General features: G+C 40.7%; 1 protein-coding gene across 8 annotated transcripts in view; it reads right to left on the reverse strand.

The window, feature by feature from the left end:
• Positions 1-1,654: 1,654 nt before the first annotated feature.
• Positions 1,655-13,725, reverse strand: part of celf5a (cugbp, Elav-like family member 5a) — a 179,306-nt gene continuing 167,235 nt past the window's right edge. For 5 of the 8 annotated variants that reach the window (XM_058638529.1, XM_058638525.1, XM_058638527.1 and 2 more), the window contains exons 8-12: positions 12,196-12,396; positions 10,839-10,931; positions 9,452-9,595; positions 6,779-6,942; positions 1,655-5,585 (exon numbers count right to left, since the gene is read on the reverse strand). In XM_058638529.1, coding sequence (XP_058494512.1) covers positions 6,815-6,942; positions 9,452-9,595; positions 10,839-10,931; positions 12,196-12,396 — 566 coding nt within the window. In that variant the 3' untranslated portion in view covers positions 1,655-5,585; positions 6,779-6,814. The remainder of the gene's footprint in view (positions 5,586-6,778; positions 6,943-9,451; positions 9,596-10,838; positions 10,932-12,195; positions 12,397-13,725) is intronic. The other 3 variants (XM_058638531.1, XM_058638530.1, XM_058638526.1) reach the window with 1 other exon arrangement.

The raw sequence follows: 13,725 nt of genomic DNA on the forward strand, positions 1-13,725 counted from the left end.
GGACGCCCAGTGAAAACCCACACAAACACAACAAGGACACACAAACTCCACACAGACACAGGCCAAACCAGGATTCCAACCAAGAAGCTTCCCGTGGTGAGGCACCACTATCTTAATTTTGGTGTATAAATCAGCAGAAATTAAGTTTTCATTCATTTATTATCACCTTAAAAAAGAATTGTTTGTACAGTAGCACACAGACAAATGAAACACTGGCTCTATGACTGGCTGTTGTGCTGCCTGAATTAGAACAATGTGGGTGTTCTTTTTTTGACCGTCATGTGACCTGCTCACACGGTGAATCCCTACATTAGAAACACTATCCTTCTTTTAATGGATGGAATCATTACATTTTCCACTAAATGATGCATCCAGAAGTTCAATATCATTTTAAAGGAGACTTGCGTAAAAAAAATTGGACCACATTCGGAATGAATATGTACCCAATCATTCTTTAAAAGGCAAACGGAAACCAACCGTGACATCAGATTCCTGTCCCCTTTTTTTTATTAATCCAGAATAGATCATATTTAGATGGGAAGGTGCAGCTGGACAGGCAGATCACCATTATGTGATATTAGCTGTTAATGACATCATAGCCATACCCTGAAGCATGCCCTATACTTTATTGTCATTTGTGTTCTAAACGAGACCATCATTTACAAAAATGGACATCATGCTGTACTGAATAAGACCTGAAACTAGTGATTGAGACCAGGAAAATGTTTACTGATGTTATAAATCAAGTGAGAGTCAGGGCAATTTTCTAATAGATTTACATTAAAAAAAAACAAAAAAAACAGTGGTGTCGCCCCCTCATGGCTGACGTTTCACCTCCAACATCTCTTTGGCCTGTGGTTCAACATCTTGTTTGGCATCAGTAGAAACAAACAAACAAACAAACAAACAAAAAAAAACATCCAGTTTGATTTTTTTATTGTAAAATTGGAAAAAAGGAGAGAAAGAGAGAAAAGCCCCAATAAGCATTTCATTTTTGATACATATCTTTATCTTACCATAACCATAACAGAAAAAGTAAAATGAATGAACAAATAAATAAAATAAGTATATAAATAAATAAATAAATAAATAAATAAACATCAAGTTACACACTTGAGCTGATAATTAAATATAAAATTATGAAATCATTAATGATTAATATTAAGTAATCTAAGCAGCAAGTATTAAGAAATTTTAACATGGGTGGGGGGGAGTTTGGTTTCTCAGGCTAATACAGAACACATAGTTATTTTTTTCAAAATAATATTTTTGACTTTTTTTTTCTTCATATTTTTTTTTTATAAAGATACTGCTTTTCCCTGTCAGTGAATCCATGCTGTACTGACGCCGCCACAAAAAAACAGGTGGAGCTCTCCTTTAAAAATAAATAAATAAATAAATGAATAAATAAATATAGAGAAAGGGAAACAATACAACCTGTAAACAGCATTTTCTCTGCCAAGTTCAAAGAATAGTACTGAGATTTCTCTTTTGGCGCCCTGTGTGTCAGTGAAGTCCACTCCACAGACTCATTACTGCTGTTTATGTGTTGTTTGTTTGTTTGTTTGTGCTGAGAAACCAGAACATTAACATCTTTATAATGCGACCGCCACCCCCCCCCCCGACACACCCCCACCCCCGCCCACCCCTCCATTTCAAAATCTTCCCCATATTAACCCAAAGAAAGGTCCTGTGCTGATTTTCCATAATATACAGATTTCATATTTATAATAAGCTACCGTCCTTAGCATTCAAACCATATACAGAACCATATCGTTAATACAAGTAGTACCATAGTCATAATCTTTAACCCCCCATTGAGCATGCTCAGAGACTGAAAGGGCACCGTGGTAGGATGACGACAATTAAATAAAAAAATAAATAAAAATGGAAGCAAAAGTGAAAACAATGTCTTGATGAATTCCTTCCTTTTTCTTTAGTTGTTGGAATACAAAAAGAATCTAACTCTAATTCAACAATTTCATTAGTTTGTTGTCGTCCTGCAGCAGATACAGTATGTACAGTGTGTTATGTATGAGCTGCTCCTTGAAACACACTCAGCTGCAAACTCAATCAGGTCGGAAACTGTTTCCGTCCACGGAACTTTGCTATTTTTTTTTTTTCTTGGCAGATTGAAATTAATTCGACATCTTTTCAAACTCATTAGATTTCGACCACAGCTGACATCTTTAATTTGCATTACCCAAGCTGTTGTGAAGGCCAAATTTAATTTGCTGTTAATAATTAAAAAAAAAAAAAGAAAAATCTCCACTAGAAATCCCATAAGAAATATTTGAGGTGGGTTGGTAAGTGAATGTATCACAGTTTTCTAAAGCAGCAGAGAGTGAATGTAACTCACTGTGAAATCTCCCCTTTTCACTCAATAAACCTATCATTATCATTATTATTATTATTGTTATTATACCTCAAACGACCCCCTCCCTACACCTTTGTAATACATCCCCAAACTCAAATATTTCATTCAGCTAAAGGACGTTTCCTGAAAATGAACCCATGAGTAAGTTATCTTAGAGTTTCAAGGAATCTGGCACACATATAAGGTCTGATAATCAGTGGATATGCTTGCATAATTTGGCAATTCATAATGACAAAAGGCATTTCCACGAACTTTCTTCTCACAACATTTCAATATACGTGGGTGAAACCTACCCTCTGTATTTATACCCATGTCCGTGTCACGCTGGAAATAAATGAGGGGACACATCATCGGGACCTGCACAGTCATTGTGTGATCACATCTGCAGCCACGTGTCCTGGAAACTCAACTTTGTGTGGACGGGGGACACAGAGACAGCGCTGTGATTAGACGACTGAAGCACTGATGCAACTCAAGTTTGGGGGGGCGATGATGAGTCCTGAGGGACAAGCTGCTTCACAGAGCAAACGGACTGCATGATGAACAATGTGGATGGAAAACATCTTTTCAAAGGAAAAGAGTGAACGTGAACTCAAGTGTGGATTGAAATGAAAAAGGCCAATCGGGCAATTCAACAACCTGATAAAAAAAACAACAGATTTCATCTCGGACGTCTTGTGTCTCCTCGTGACAGCGTCGCTTCAATGTGACACAGGTTTAGTTAATTAATCATGTCTGATACGGTGCGATGGGTCGTGACCGCGCTGTATAGGAGCCACGTGTGATCGGCGCTAATGGTAAGCTGTCGTCTTGTTGAAGCAGCAGCAGCTGTAGCGGCTACACTTACAGCCCTGCAGCTGTCTAATTGATGGATCATTTTGCTCTTAATTTGACCTCCTAAGGCGGGTAATGCCAGGCTGTTCCTCACCATGTACAAGCTCTTACTGTGCTATTACAACCTTTAGGAGAGAGAAAAAAAGAAAACAGCTGCTCTTCGCGGAAGAACTTGTACCATCTACTGTAAACAATGCAGACAGATTCTGTTCTCAGCCTGGTTCAACTCTCAACATTTCACTTTAATTGTGATAATGATATAGATTTAAAGCTGCAGTGCGAAACCTTAAATGCCTCTGTCAAGCAATACTATCAGACCTGACTGAGGGAGCATTTGTGTGTATACACCTGCAGAGCGGGGGAGTTTATCCCATCAAACTGCCGAATAACCAGGATTTTTAGGAGGAGAATTCACTTTTGTAATGTCGCCGTTGCCTCCTTCTCGCTTCACGTCAAAACAAACCATTTCCTGTGTGCAGCGCGGGAATGTTGCCAGGCAACACAAGATCCAACCGCCGTGGCACTGATAAATATAGAGTGATGTGGAGCTCATAGGCTTAATCAGCATTGTGTGAACTCCTCTTGCTACTGGTTCGAATCTACGCGAAACTCGTTAATATTTAAAAGTTACACACTGCAGCGTTAAGCGTCTTCACCCTGTCACACGGGGTGCAAATGAATGCCCCCGCTGAGAGTATAGGAGCTAGTGAGAATGAGAGAGAGTGAGAGAGAAGAATGAACTCTGTCACTCAGTCAATTCATTCAAAATGCCAATGTGTAATTGATTGTGCATCTCTTGCCCTGCGGTGCTGCACCCCATCTGATCAATATTATCATTATCCTAATTATGCTGTGGGTTAGCTCTGAGGCCCCCGTGAACTGATGGTCCCTATTAAGGGAGATATGTTGGCACTTGGGGATGAGGGGAGGGAGAGGAGGAGGAGGAGGAGGAGGAGGAGGAGAAAGAGGAGGGGAGCCTGCTGAGAGCAGCTGGAGAAGCTTGGCAGCAGGAGAGGGCACGACCTGGCAGCGACCACTGTGACACGCCGATGGAAATTTTAACAACTTGCTGTCAGACTCATTTGTATATTTTATTAAGCAGTTACAGATGCTGTGCTGTTTTACTGCTGCGTATTCAGCTCAGCCGGGTGGCACTTTTACCACAGTGGTTTATGGTCAGATTATCTGTGATATCAAGATTTTAATCATGACACGGAATGACTCTTGTTTCAATTATGGGATTGCAGCGTGCAGAGGGGAGCAGAGGAGACAGCATAGCACGCTGTGACACTGTTTACACTGCGATGCTGTATTGCGTCACATTTGGCACGACAACGCAACTCTTTCTTTCCCGTCCGTCTTCCAGCACGACAACGGCGACAGATCAAACGTCCGAGATGAAATACTGTGATGCAGATGGAACGATGAGTGGCAAAAAGAACATATCTGAACATGCCGCAACAATTTCTAACCCACATATTCTACGCCACTAAAATAGTATAGCTTTATTTTTTATGTTTTTTTTTAATATTTTGATTTAATATTCTCAAACCCAGTAGCTTTAAATGTAAAAGGAAAAAGAAACCGATTCCCCATTTCGTCTTTTTTTTTTTTTCAACCTGAAGCTATATTTCTTCTTAAGTTAAGTTTTTAATATTATTAGTAGTAGTTTGTAGTATTAGTATCATTAATACTATATATTACTGTTCAGAACAATAAAAATGTTTGGTCCTTTGGTCCCTTAGGGGTGAAAGATTTGCAGTTCTACTGTTGCTAATGGAAACCTCGGCGACCTCCAAGAGTCATAGTTCTGCTTTTGCTGAGAGAGACGATGAGAGAATAAGAGAAAGAGGGACAGAGAAATAAAGTCTGTCAGTGGATGTGCAGAATAGCTTCTTCTTTCCACTGTTTTTCTTGATCTTCAAGTTTTAACCCTCATTTGTCCAGTACAGTAAAAGCCACAAGCGCCTCTTTCCTTATATATATGTGTATATAATATGTATATAGAAATCTATTTGTTGTTGCTGCTTTTTTGTTTGTTAGTTTGTTGCTTAATTAACAATTCAAGTCTCAACAAGAAAAAAAGTTCTGTTGTTCAGTGTCATTACATCTTTTTCATTTGTTTTTTTTCTTTTTGTCTTCCTTGCACTGTGCCATCTGTTACTGTTGAGTCCCTGGGTGAAGCGTCTCCTCCTCCTCCTCCTCCTCCTCCTTCGCATCTTCTTCTTCTTACGTAATCTATATCTTCATAAGTAAATGCTGATATGTCTTCAAAAATTCCTTATGTGTTGATTTTTTTTTTTTAAAACATATGTTGCTTTCAAAGAAAAAAAAGTTTAACTCCTCAGAGACATCTTCACGTGTCCTCTAAAACCTGCAAAAGAAGAAAAAGGCAATTTCAGATCTCACTGCTCATTAAACTGTCATTTCCCAGATCCATTTCTTTAAACTTTGGGCAGTTCAGTGTGGCTCTATTATATCAGTGTAATGGTCTGGAGAGAGCTAACCCACACTGGCAAACCAATCAGTCTTTGTCAATCATGGCGATGACACATTTTGCCATCGTTAATATGCCTGCTGTGCTGCGTATAATATTAACATGTATATAGTGTCTTTATATGTCATGTAAAGAGGGTTTTAGCTTTACATTCACTAGTATTGACAGTATCTGTTCATTAGATAAGGTTCTGGTTTTTATGAGATTTATGAAAATGTTAATAGATACAACGTCACACAATTAGACAGGAAAGTGACAACAAATATCCTGGATGCTCCAGTTTTTTCTCTCTTACATCAGACTCCAGTCATTACTGGGAAAAAAAAAAAATGTTTTATTTATTTATTTATTTATTTATTTTCTCACTGTCGTTGTTTTTACATCAGGACCCAGACATTATTTCCTGAGAAACTGATGAAAATGTTAAAAATAAATATTATGTCACACAATCAGATAGGAAAGTGACGCAAACCAAAAATCTTGGAGCCGTCTGTTAAACTGTAACCACACCAAAAGTTCTTCCCGAGATAATCATCTGAGTTTGATGCAAACTGATTCAGTACTTTCTGTGCAATCCTGCTGACAGACAGACAAACAAACACAATAAACCAGCAGTCACACAGGAGGAAACATCCATCTTCTACTGCTTTATCCTCCACATGAGTCTTTCTTGTGCCAATCCCAGCTGACATAGGCTGAACGGCAGGGTAGACCTTGGACAGGTCACCAGTCCATCACAGGGCCACATAGAGACAAACAACCATCCACTCTCTCACCTACGGCCAATTTACAGTGTCCAATGTGCCTTATCCCCAAATCTGCATGTCTTTGGACTGTGGGAGAACACACGGGGAGAACATGCAAACTCCGTGCAGAAAGGACCTTGTTCAGACTGGGTTGTGAACCCAGGAGTGCTAACTACTACATCAACCGTGTGGCTGGGAGAAAACTTAAAAAAACACAGCTCACAAAACATCGATGAACCGATCTTTCAAACATGAGTTAAATCTTAAGCCTCTGCAGAAACTAAATGAAGGATCGAAATCCTGAAGCAGGCGTCATGTGCTCACCTGTGCTGCTTCAATGAATACTGAAGGTAGGCTGTGTCAGTAAGGGCGGCTGGCATCCTTCGGTCTCTTTAGCTGCACTTTCAACCTCTTCATCCCAATCTGAAAGCCATTCATGGCTTGAATAGCTGCCTGTGCACTAGCAGGGTTGTCGAAGCTCACGAAGCCTGTGGGGGGGGCGGAAAATGCATATTCATTAACTTTAATGAGAGTTAGGTAATTATAGAAGTCCAAATGGGTGATAAATTAATATTTGCACATGATATTTATTGCACAATGACTCAAATGGCTGACAGGGACAAATATATGCTTTATCATCACGGGCTGTCGAACCCCTGAATGAAAGTAGATGGTGCTGTTGAGACGGGTTAGTAAACTCCTCAGTGTCGTGAGACGGAACACTGTGAAAGTGTCTGTCTGTTTCACTTCAGTTTGGTCCACCGTGTAAACCAGGTGCGTTACAATTGGACCTCCACATGTCAAATGTTGCCGCACAACCTCTCATTAAGTGAAATAACAGACTTTAAATACAACCTAAGTGCACGGAGGTTACTGTCTAAAGACATCGCTGTCCAAACATCGTCTCCTAGTTGACAGTTTTTGTCTGGGAAATATGTAACGTAACAGTGTTCTGTGATTGTTCTGTGAGAGGCAGAGGCAGAAGAAAACACATCCACATTTTTAGGTATGACAGTGGTGACAGTGCTGAATAAAGCACAGTCTAACAAACCACCACCTCTCTTTACATAGACAGTATTTTAATGAATAAATACAATAAGGGAAGTAAACATATGTCAGTGATAGCTATTTAATAATAAATAATAATATGTTTTATTTATTGTGTGCTTTTAAAGGGCGTTCAAAGACAACTTTACTTAATGTTTAAACTTCATAAAATGAAACACTTCAGAATTTTACTAACTTGTATGATCACATTTCACCAATTCTCTGCTTCAAAGAACAAATACAGATCTGAATAACATCATGGAGTTCCAGTTCATAATAAGCAGGAGAGTAACTAGGGCATCCTATTAAATTTAATAATGTCCCTGTCTGTGAAGCTTTTTAAAATCCACAGAAAGCCCAAAAATACTGCAAAATAAATGAAGGTGGATAATGTAAATGGACAAAATGCCTTCAAACAAAGCAGGAACACAAACACTTCCCAAGGACACAAGTTTGTCGCAGACACACACAAAAATCCTCAGAGCAGTTTGTCACCTCCTCACACTGATGCCGGACATTCTGTTTCCCTCGTGTGTAAAAATAAAGCCTTGACAATCCAGTGACCAGAAACTACAGTGGAGTGTGTCTCCACTCGATGCACTCCCCCGTGTCTGTGGTGTCATTAGGAATAGTCGATGCCCCATGAAAAAACATGACCACACACAGCCACCTGGGGGAGACGTCTGCCGGCCTGCTTGGATTCAACTCGGCCCATTAGGGTGAAGGCAAGGGCGGTTTGGAGGAAGTCGAGAGAAAGTTTAGCAGCAAAGAAAAAGAGGCGACCTCCTGACCCAGCATCGCGTTAACACACTGGAGCTGAGGAGTGGAAATGAGATGAAGAGGTGAAGCGGGCTTAAAGTTCTAAGCCCAGAGCTCAGTTCTATCACAGGTTAGAAGTGTGCTTTCTCTCTTCCTCTGTGTTTCCTACTCTGTTTCACACCATCAATCTAAGTTTATCCCCCGTTCTCTTCTCTAGATTAATTACACCAGTGTTCTCCCTCCTTCCCCAGGCCTAACATTATGTTGTAAATGCATAGTGTATAAGTCAATACTGCAAATAGCTCTTCTTTCATGAATTTATATGTTATTAAGTCGCCCCAGGGAGTCAGGACCTGCGATCAATTTTTCCCAGGATTCTACATTTCCCTGAAGTGAAAACAAATGCTGATCCATAATTGTCCTTTGCCTTCCTTTCCCCCGGACATCCCTGGCCCGCCTCCTCAAAGTTTTTATAAGCCCTGGAGCTTCTCGGTATGTGTGTGTGTGTGTGTGTGCTGACTGACAGAGCTAAATGGGACAGGGGGGTGTGGCGGTGTGTAAATCAGCCTCAGCAGTGAGGGTATTGACAGATATTGGGGTTACGGAACGGTAATGTTGATGCTGATACAGCAACTCAAGGTTTCCAGGTCACACGGCTGCCAAACTGAAACAAGGACACGCTCTGTGATTGACTGCATCATGGCGAGTTTGGCGACGATGTACTCAGCACATTTTTTTTTTTTCTTCCAACGGTGCTAATACCAAAGCACGACTGTCATCAAGATGCTAATTCGGGTCAGTCTGTCAGGGCACACACAGACACACTCACACACATACATATATATATATATATATATATATATATATATACTTTCTCACGCCTTTCTCACGACGTCAGCTGGGATTGGCACCAGCGACCCCTGTGACCCTCATGTGGAGGATAAAGCGGAAGAAGATGAGTGAGTGAAAACACACACACACACACACACACACACACTCACTCGCACAAGAAAAATCAAAAGATTTGTTTTGCACATTACTGTGTACCCAAATCTGTAAAAAAATAGCCTACATACATGTCTATAAGACCCGTTTTAAAGTATATCTTCAACATTTCAGAGCTGTTCGTATAAGAAGGAGTGAGTAAAATAAACGTAAAGAAGTCAGTTTGAAAGGCAGAGGAGAACACACCGAAACACTTGCTCTGGTTGGTCGCCCGGTCCATGAAGACCTTAGAGGAGATGACGGTGCCAAAGGGCAAAAACATCTGCATGAGTTCATTGTCTCCAAACTCCTGTGGCAGGTGGTAGATGAACAGGTTACAGCCCTCTGGACCTGGATACAGACAGAAAGTGACAGAGAGGGAGGGGAGGGGAGGGGAGGGGAGGGGAGGGGAGGGGAGGAGGGGGGCAAACATCTGTGAAGCTGGTGTTTGGTATTTTCATCTGTGCAGCCTCTCTCGTTGATTAAATTAAGATATAGCGAAAATAGATTTCCTGAGATGTCTGTGACATTATCAGTAATAAAATATTTCTGTTTCTAAACACACAAGAATAAATGGAAAAGTTTCTGCACTGATTTACTGATACTGCATGGACACTGACTCTACATTTATATTCTCCATTTTACATTCTTTACATTTAGCCAGCTTCTCTAAATAAATGTGAATATGGACGACATTTATCTGATCATCGGCTCTTAGTGTAAGTGTAAACTATGAGTTGCATAAAGAATAAACCTTTTAACAATAATATAATTACATTTATATAATTATCATGTTATACATACTTATACATTACATTTTGACTTTTTATGTTTTTAGGTTCTAATGTCATATTTTACATCAGATCGAGCTAACTGCTTTGATTCAAATGTTTCTAATTAATACATTTCATTTAACATGTTTTAATGTCTTTGTTTGCCTATGTTTCTAATGCTTTTATTTGTCTTTTACTTAACATGACTGTAAATGACGATCACACCTCAATGATTTCCCAAATATAAATAAAGGTCATACATATGTATTTTTTGTCCCATCCCCCCAAGTTTACCTGTCTTCTTCTATGTATGTATAAGATGTAAAGAATTTAAACTGTTGACTGCTTTATGTAAGACCTTCAGTCATGTTGCAAACCACATATTCATGTATAATTCATATATAGCTCACATCATGTTCTGATAATAAGAATATGATTATTGAAGCACGGACAAAAGCATGTGGATCGTTGTGGATGATGAACAATAATTTCTATCTATATATGTATCCTGTGTATACACAGTATAATGTACAGTTATTATTTAGTCCTCATGCTTTATTACCTAGGATGAGATGTGAGCTACATTCGATACTACTGTTCTCTCAGCCATAGCATTTTATTTATCTATTAGAGAGAATGAGATGTGTGTGGCGTTGAGGTAATAGTCTTCTCTCACACACATGCGTTCTTTATGTATGTGTTGCACAAGATGAGGTTGCGGTTGGTGTAAAAGCAATATTGGCCTCTCGTGCTCGTCTTCTTTATATATCCATTACACAGGATGAGATGTATAAAGTGTAAAAGTAATAATGTTCTCTCACCCTCACCTTCTCTCTGCTGCTGTTGCTGGATGACCTGGGGTGGTTGGGGCAGCGTCTGGCCAATGGGAGTCAGTGTGGTGGCTGGGTAGATCGCTGCAGCGAGGTAGAGAGAGAGAGAGAGAGAGAGAATGGGGGGAGGAAGAATAAAAAGAGCAGTGGGGTGTAAAAAAAAGAGAAAGAAAGTGGAATGGTGTCAAGGATGCTTAAGGTCGATCACACCCGTATTACATGTAATCAAAGTCTTTGTGATGTTATGTTCTAAGGCGGTGTCCTACATTATCTGAATACATTCTGCCTCACACTCATGCAGTAATTGTGTCTGCTTATTTAGCATTTAAGGTGGAAATGTAATAAAGAACCTGATATTATATATATGTGTCCTGAGTGATTGGCTCACAGGTCTGAAGTCTGAATCTGTCCTGAATGCGTCCTCAGATCCAATCACAGAGAACACATTCACAAGCAGGACTGATATTGATTCAAAAAAATCCATACCATATAAAAAAGTTATATGATATTGATATCTGGAATGCAATACCAATTCCTGAAATGTGTTTTTTATACCAATTTTATTAAATCCTTGACAAAAAGTTATATTGCATATTATGGAAAAACCTTTAGGTGGCCTGATCGTCTTCTTGCAGTCAAACTGCGGAGCAACTTTCTCACTAATATTCATTCTGTGCACTTGTCAACATACCATCACTCATTAAACAAGCGCCAACCTCGCAAAAACACAACACAGACACGTGTTAAGCATAGTCTTCCTTTCTGTCTGCACGCTTACTGGCATCACTGACGCTAATGAGATTCCTTAGGTACCAAAATTTGATATCAAATGACAACATATTTTTGGTATTAGGAGTAAGAGAGGAAGTTCGATACACAGCCTGAAGTTGGGTCAATATCACAAAAGTACTTAAGTTCAATATCTGGCCCTATTTAGAGGTGGTTTGAGAAGGCATGTGATCACATTTCTGTGCATGCATGAGCACAATCTGTCCTCAGGGCGCAGTACAGACCGCCTCCTCAGCTGATGTCTAATCCGTGGCAGTTTGTTATTATGGTTAAAACTTACAGCATTATATGATTAGAGCTTTGATTACTTTCTCTTTTTTCCTCTCTCTCTCACACACACACACATTTTCTGTGCCCTCATGTTTTTTCTCTCGTAAACAGCCGTGACATCAGTGTGTACTTGAATAACGGGCGGAGGTATCACGCCTGATCATAGTGGTCACAGGAGCTGCATAAAAGCCCTATTTAAGGCCGTCTGCCTACGATGGGATCAATGACGATGGATGTAAATACCGGGTACGAACGGGGCCGCAGTAAACACAGCCTTCATGTCTCTCACCTGTGTATTGCTGTACTCCAGTGAAGGCTTGCTGGAGAGTGTCAGCGGCGCTGGGGCTCTGGGTGGAGTAGGGTGGCAGGCCATTGGTGTACACGGTCTCCACGGCAGGATGTCCGTTGGGCTGATGAGGGATGCCAGTGAATCCGTTGACAATGGGTGTGACAATGCTGGGCACGCCGGAGGCTGGTGGAGAACTGAGGCCTGCGGGGAAAAGAAGATTTCACTGTTATTGGATCAGGAGAATTCCATCTGTGTGGCTATACAGATTATTAGTGTACACAAAGATATGCTTCCCCGTGGAGCACAAAGAGTAAAGACATGCACACACACACACACACACACCCACAAGCAGATAAACACACGCACACAAAGCTCGTGACCTGAAGCTATACTGCATTTCGTCTCTAATGCAAGGACACGGCTCTGATGCGAGTCTGTCACATATCTGCCATTTGTCGTGACACATCCTGCAGGAAGGCTGGGAAGTCAACCTGTGAAAAATGAGCCTGTCTGTAGTGTTTGTGCGATACCCTGCTGGCTCCCACTGCTCAAGATGATGAAACCACTATGCAACTTCGGAGAGGGAGGGCAAGAAAAAAAAGATCTGGACTAGATAGGAGGGGATTACAGATGGAGATTTGCTTGAATGAACAGGTAGAAAAAAAACACAAATACGGCTCTTTACTTTTATACACCATAAAAGAGACGAAATAACAACAGTTGGCAGTTTGACGAATGGGGGGGTCATAACATGTATGGCACACGCCTGAAAGGCAGATGCACGACGGTTCATGAGTGGAATTGAAATTGGATGCTCCCTGTCCTCCCTCATTCAATGCATTTTAAAAGGACACTCCTTTAGAAAGTGTTTCCAATTATGCCGTGAACGTCAAAGTACCCATTTTGAGCAGAGTCTCACTGTGTGATGGTCTCTCTAAAACGGCTGCTCCGTGGCAAAGCATCCAAGCTCGTTGAAGTACTGCTCCCCCGAGGACCACCTCTCAATCTGGAAAACCTCGCTCTGATTGGACAGAAAGCCTGGGTTGTCACGGAAACCCTCCAGCATGCCATATCCCTACAATCTGGTGCCTCAGTAAAGAACCCCCCTGTGAGAGGTGGTCCAGATAGGGTGAACGATCACATCCAGTATACACATAATGTGTGCTGAAATTTATGCTAATACAACAATAAATACGTCTGTATATCACATGCTGAAAACTTGTAGTAAAATCTTCCACATATCCAAATGGGACTGCCTTCATCCTCTCCTTATACCTTTCCAAGTTTCCAAGCATTTAAGTTATGAGGAGACTGACAGTAAGGTCTACTGCCGCAGTGACCAGGGGAATTATCCAGGTCCAGTGAGAGCTGTTGTGTCTTTTGCACTGGTTTCCTTTTTTCTCTCTCTTTTTTTTTTTTTGAAGCCTCCCCACGATTGCTTGTTTCCTGTGGAGCTGTGATGAATTAGACTGCAGCTTCAGCCTATTCTCCTACCAGGACCCAAGAGACTGCCGCTCCTATTCTGAGGAC

The sequence above is a fragment of the Solea solea genome, chromosome 9 (genome assembly GCF_958295425.1).
Source record: "Solea solea chromosome 9, fSolSol10.1, whole genome shotgun sequence".
Lineage (NCBI taxonomy): Eukaryota > Metazoa > Chordata > Actinopteri > Pleuronectiformes > Soleidae > Solea > Solea solea.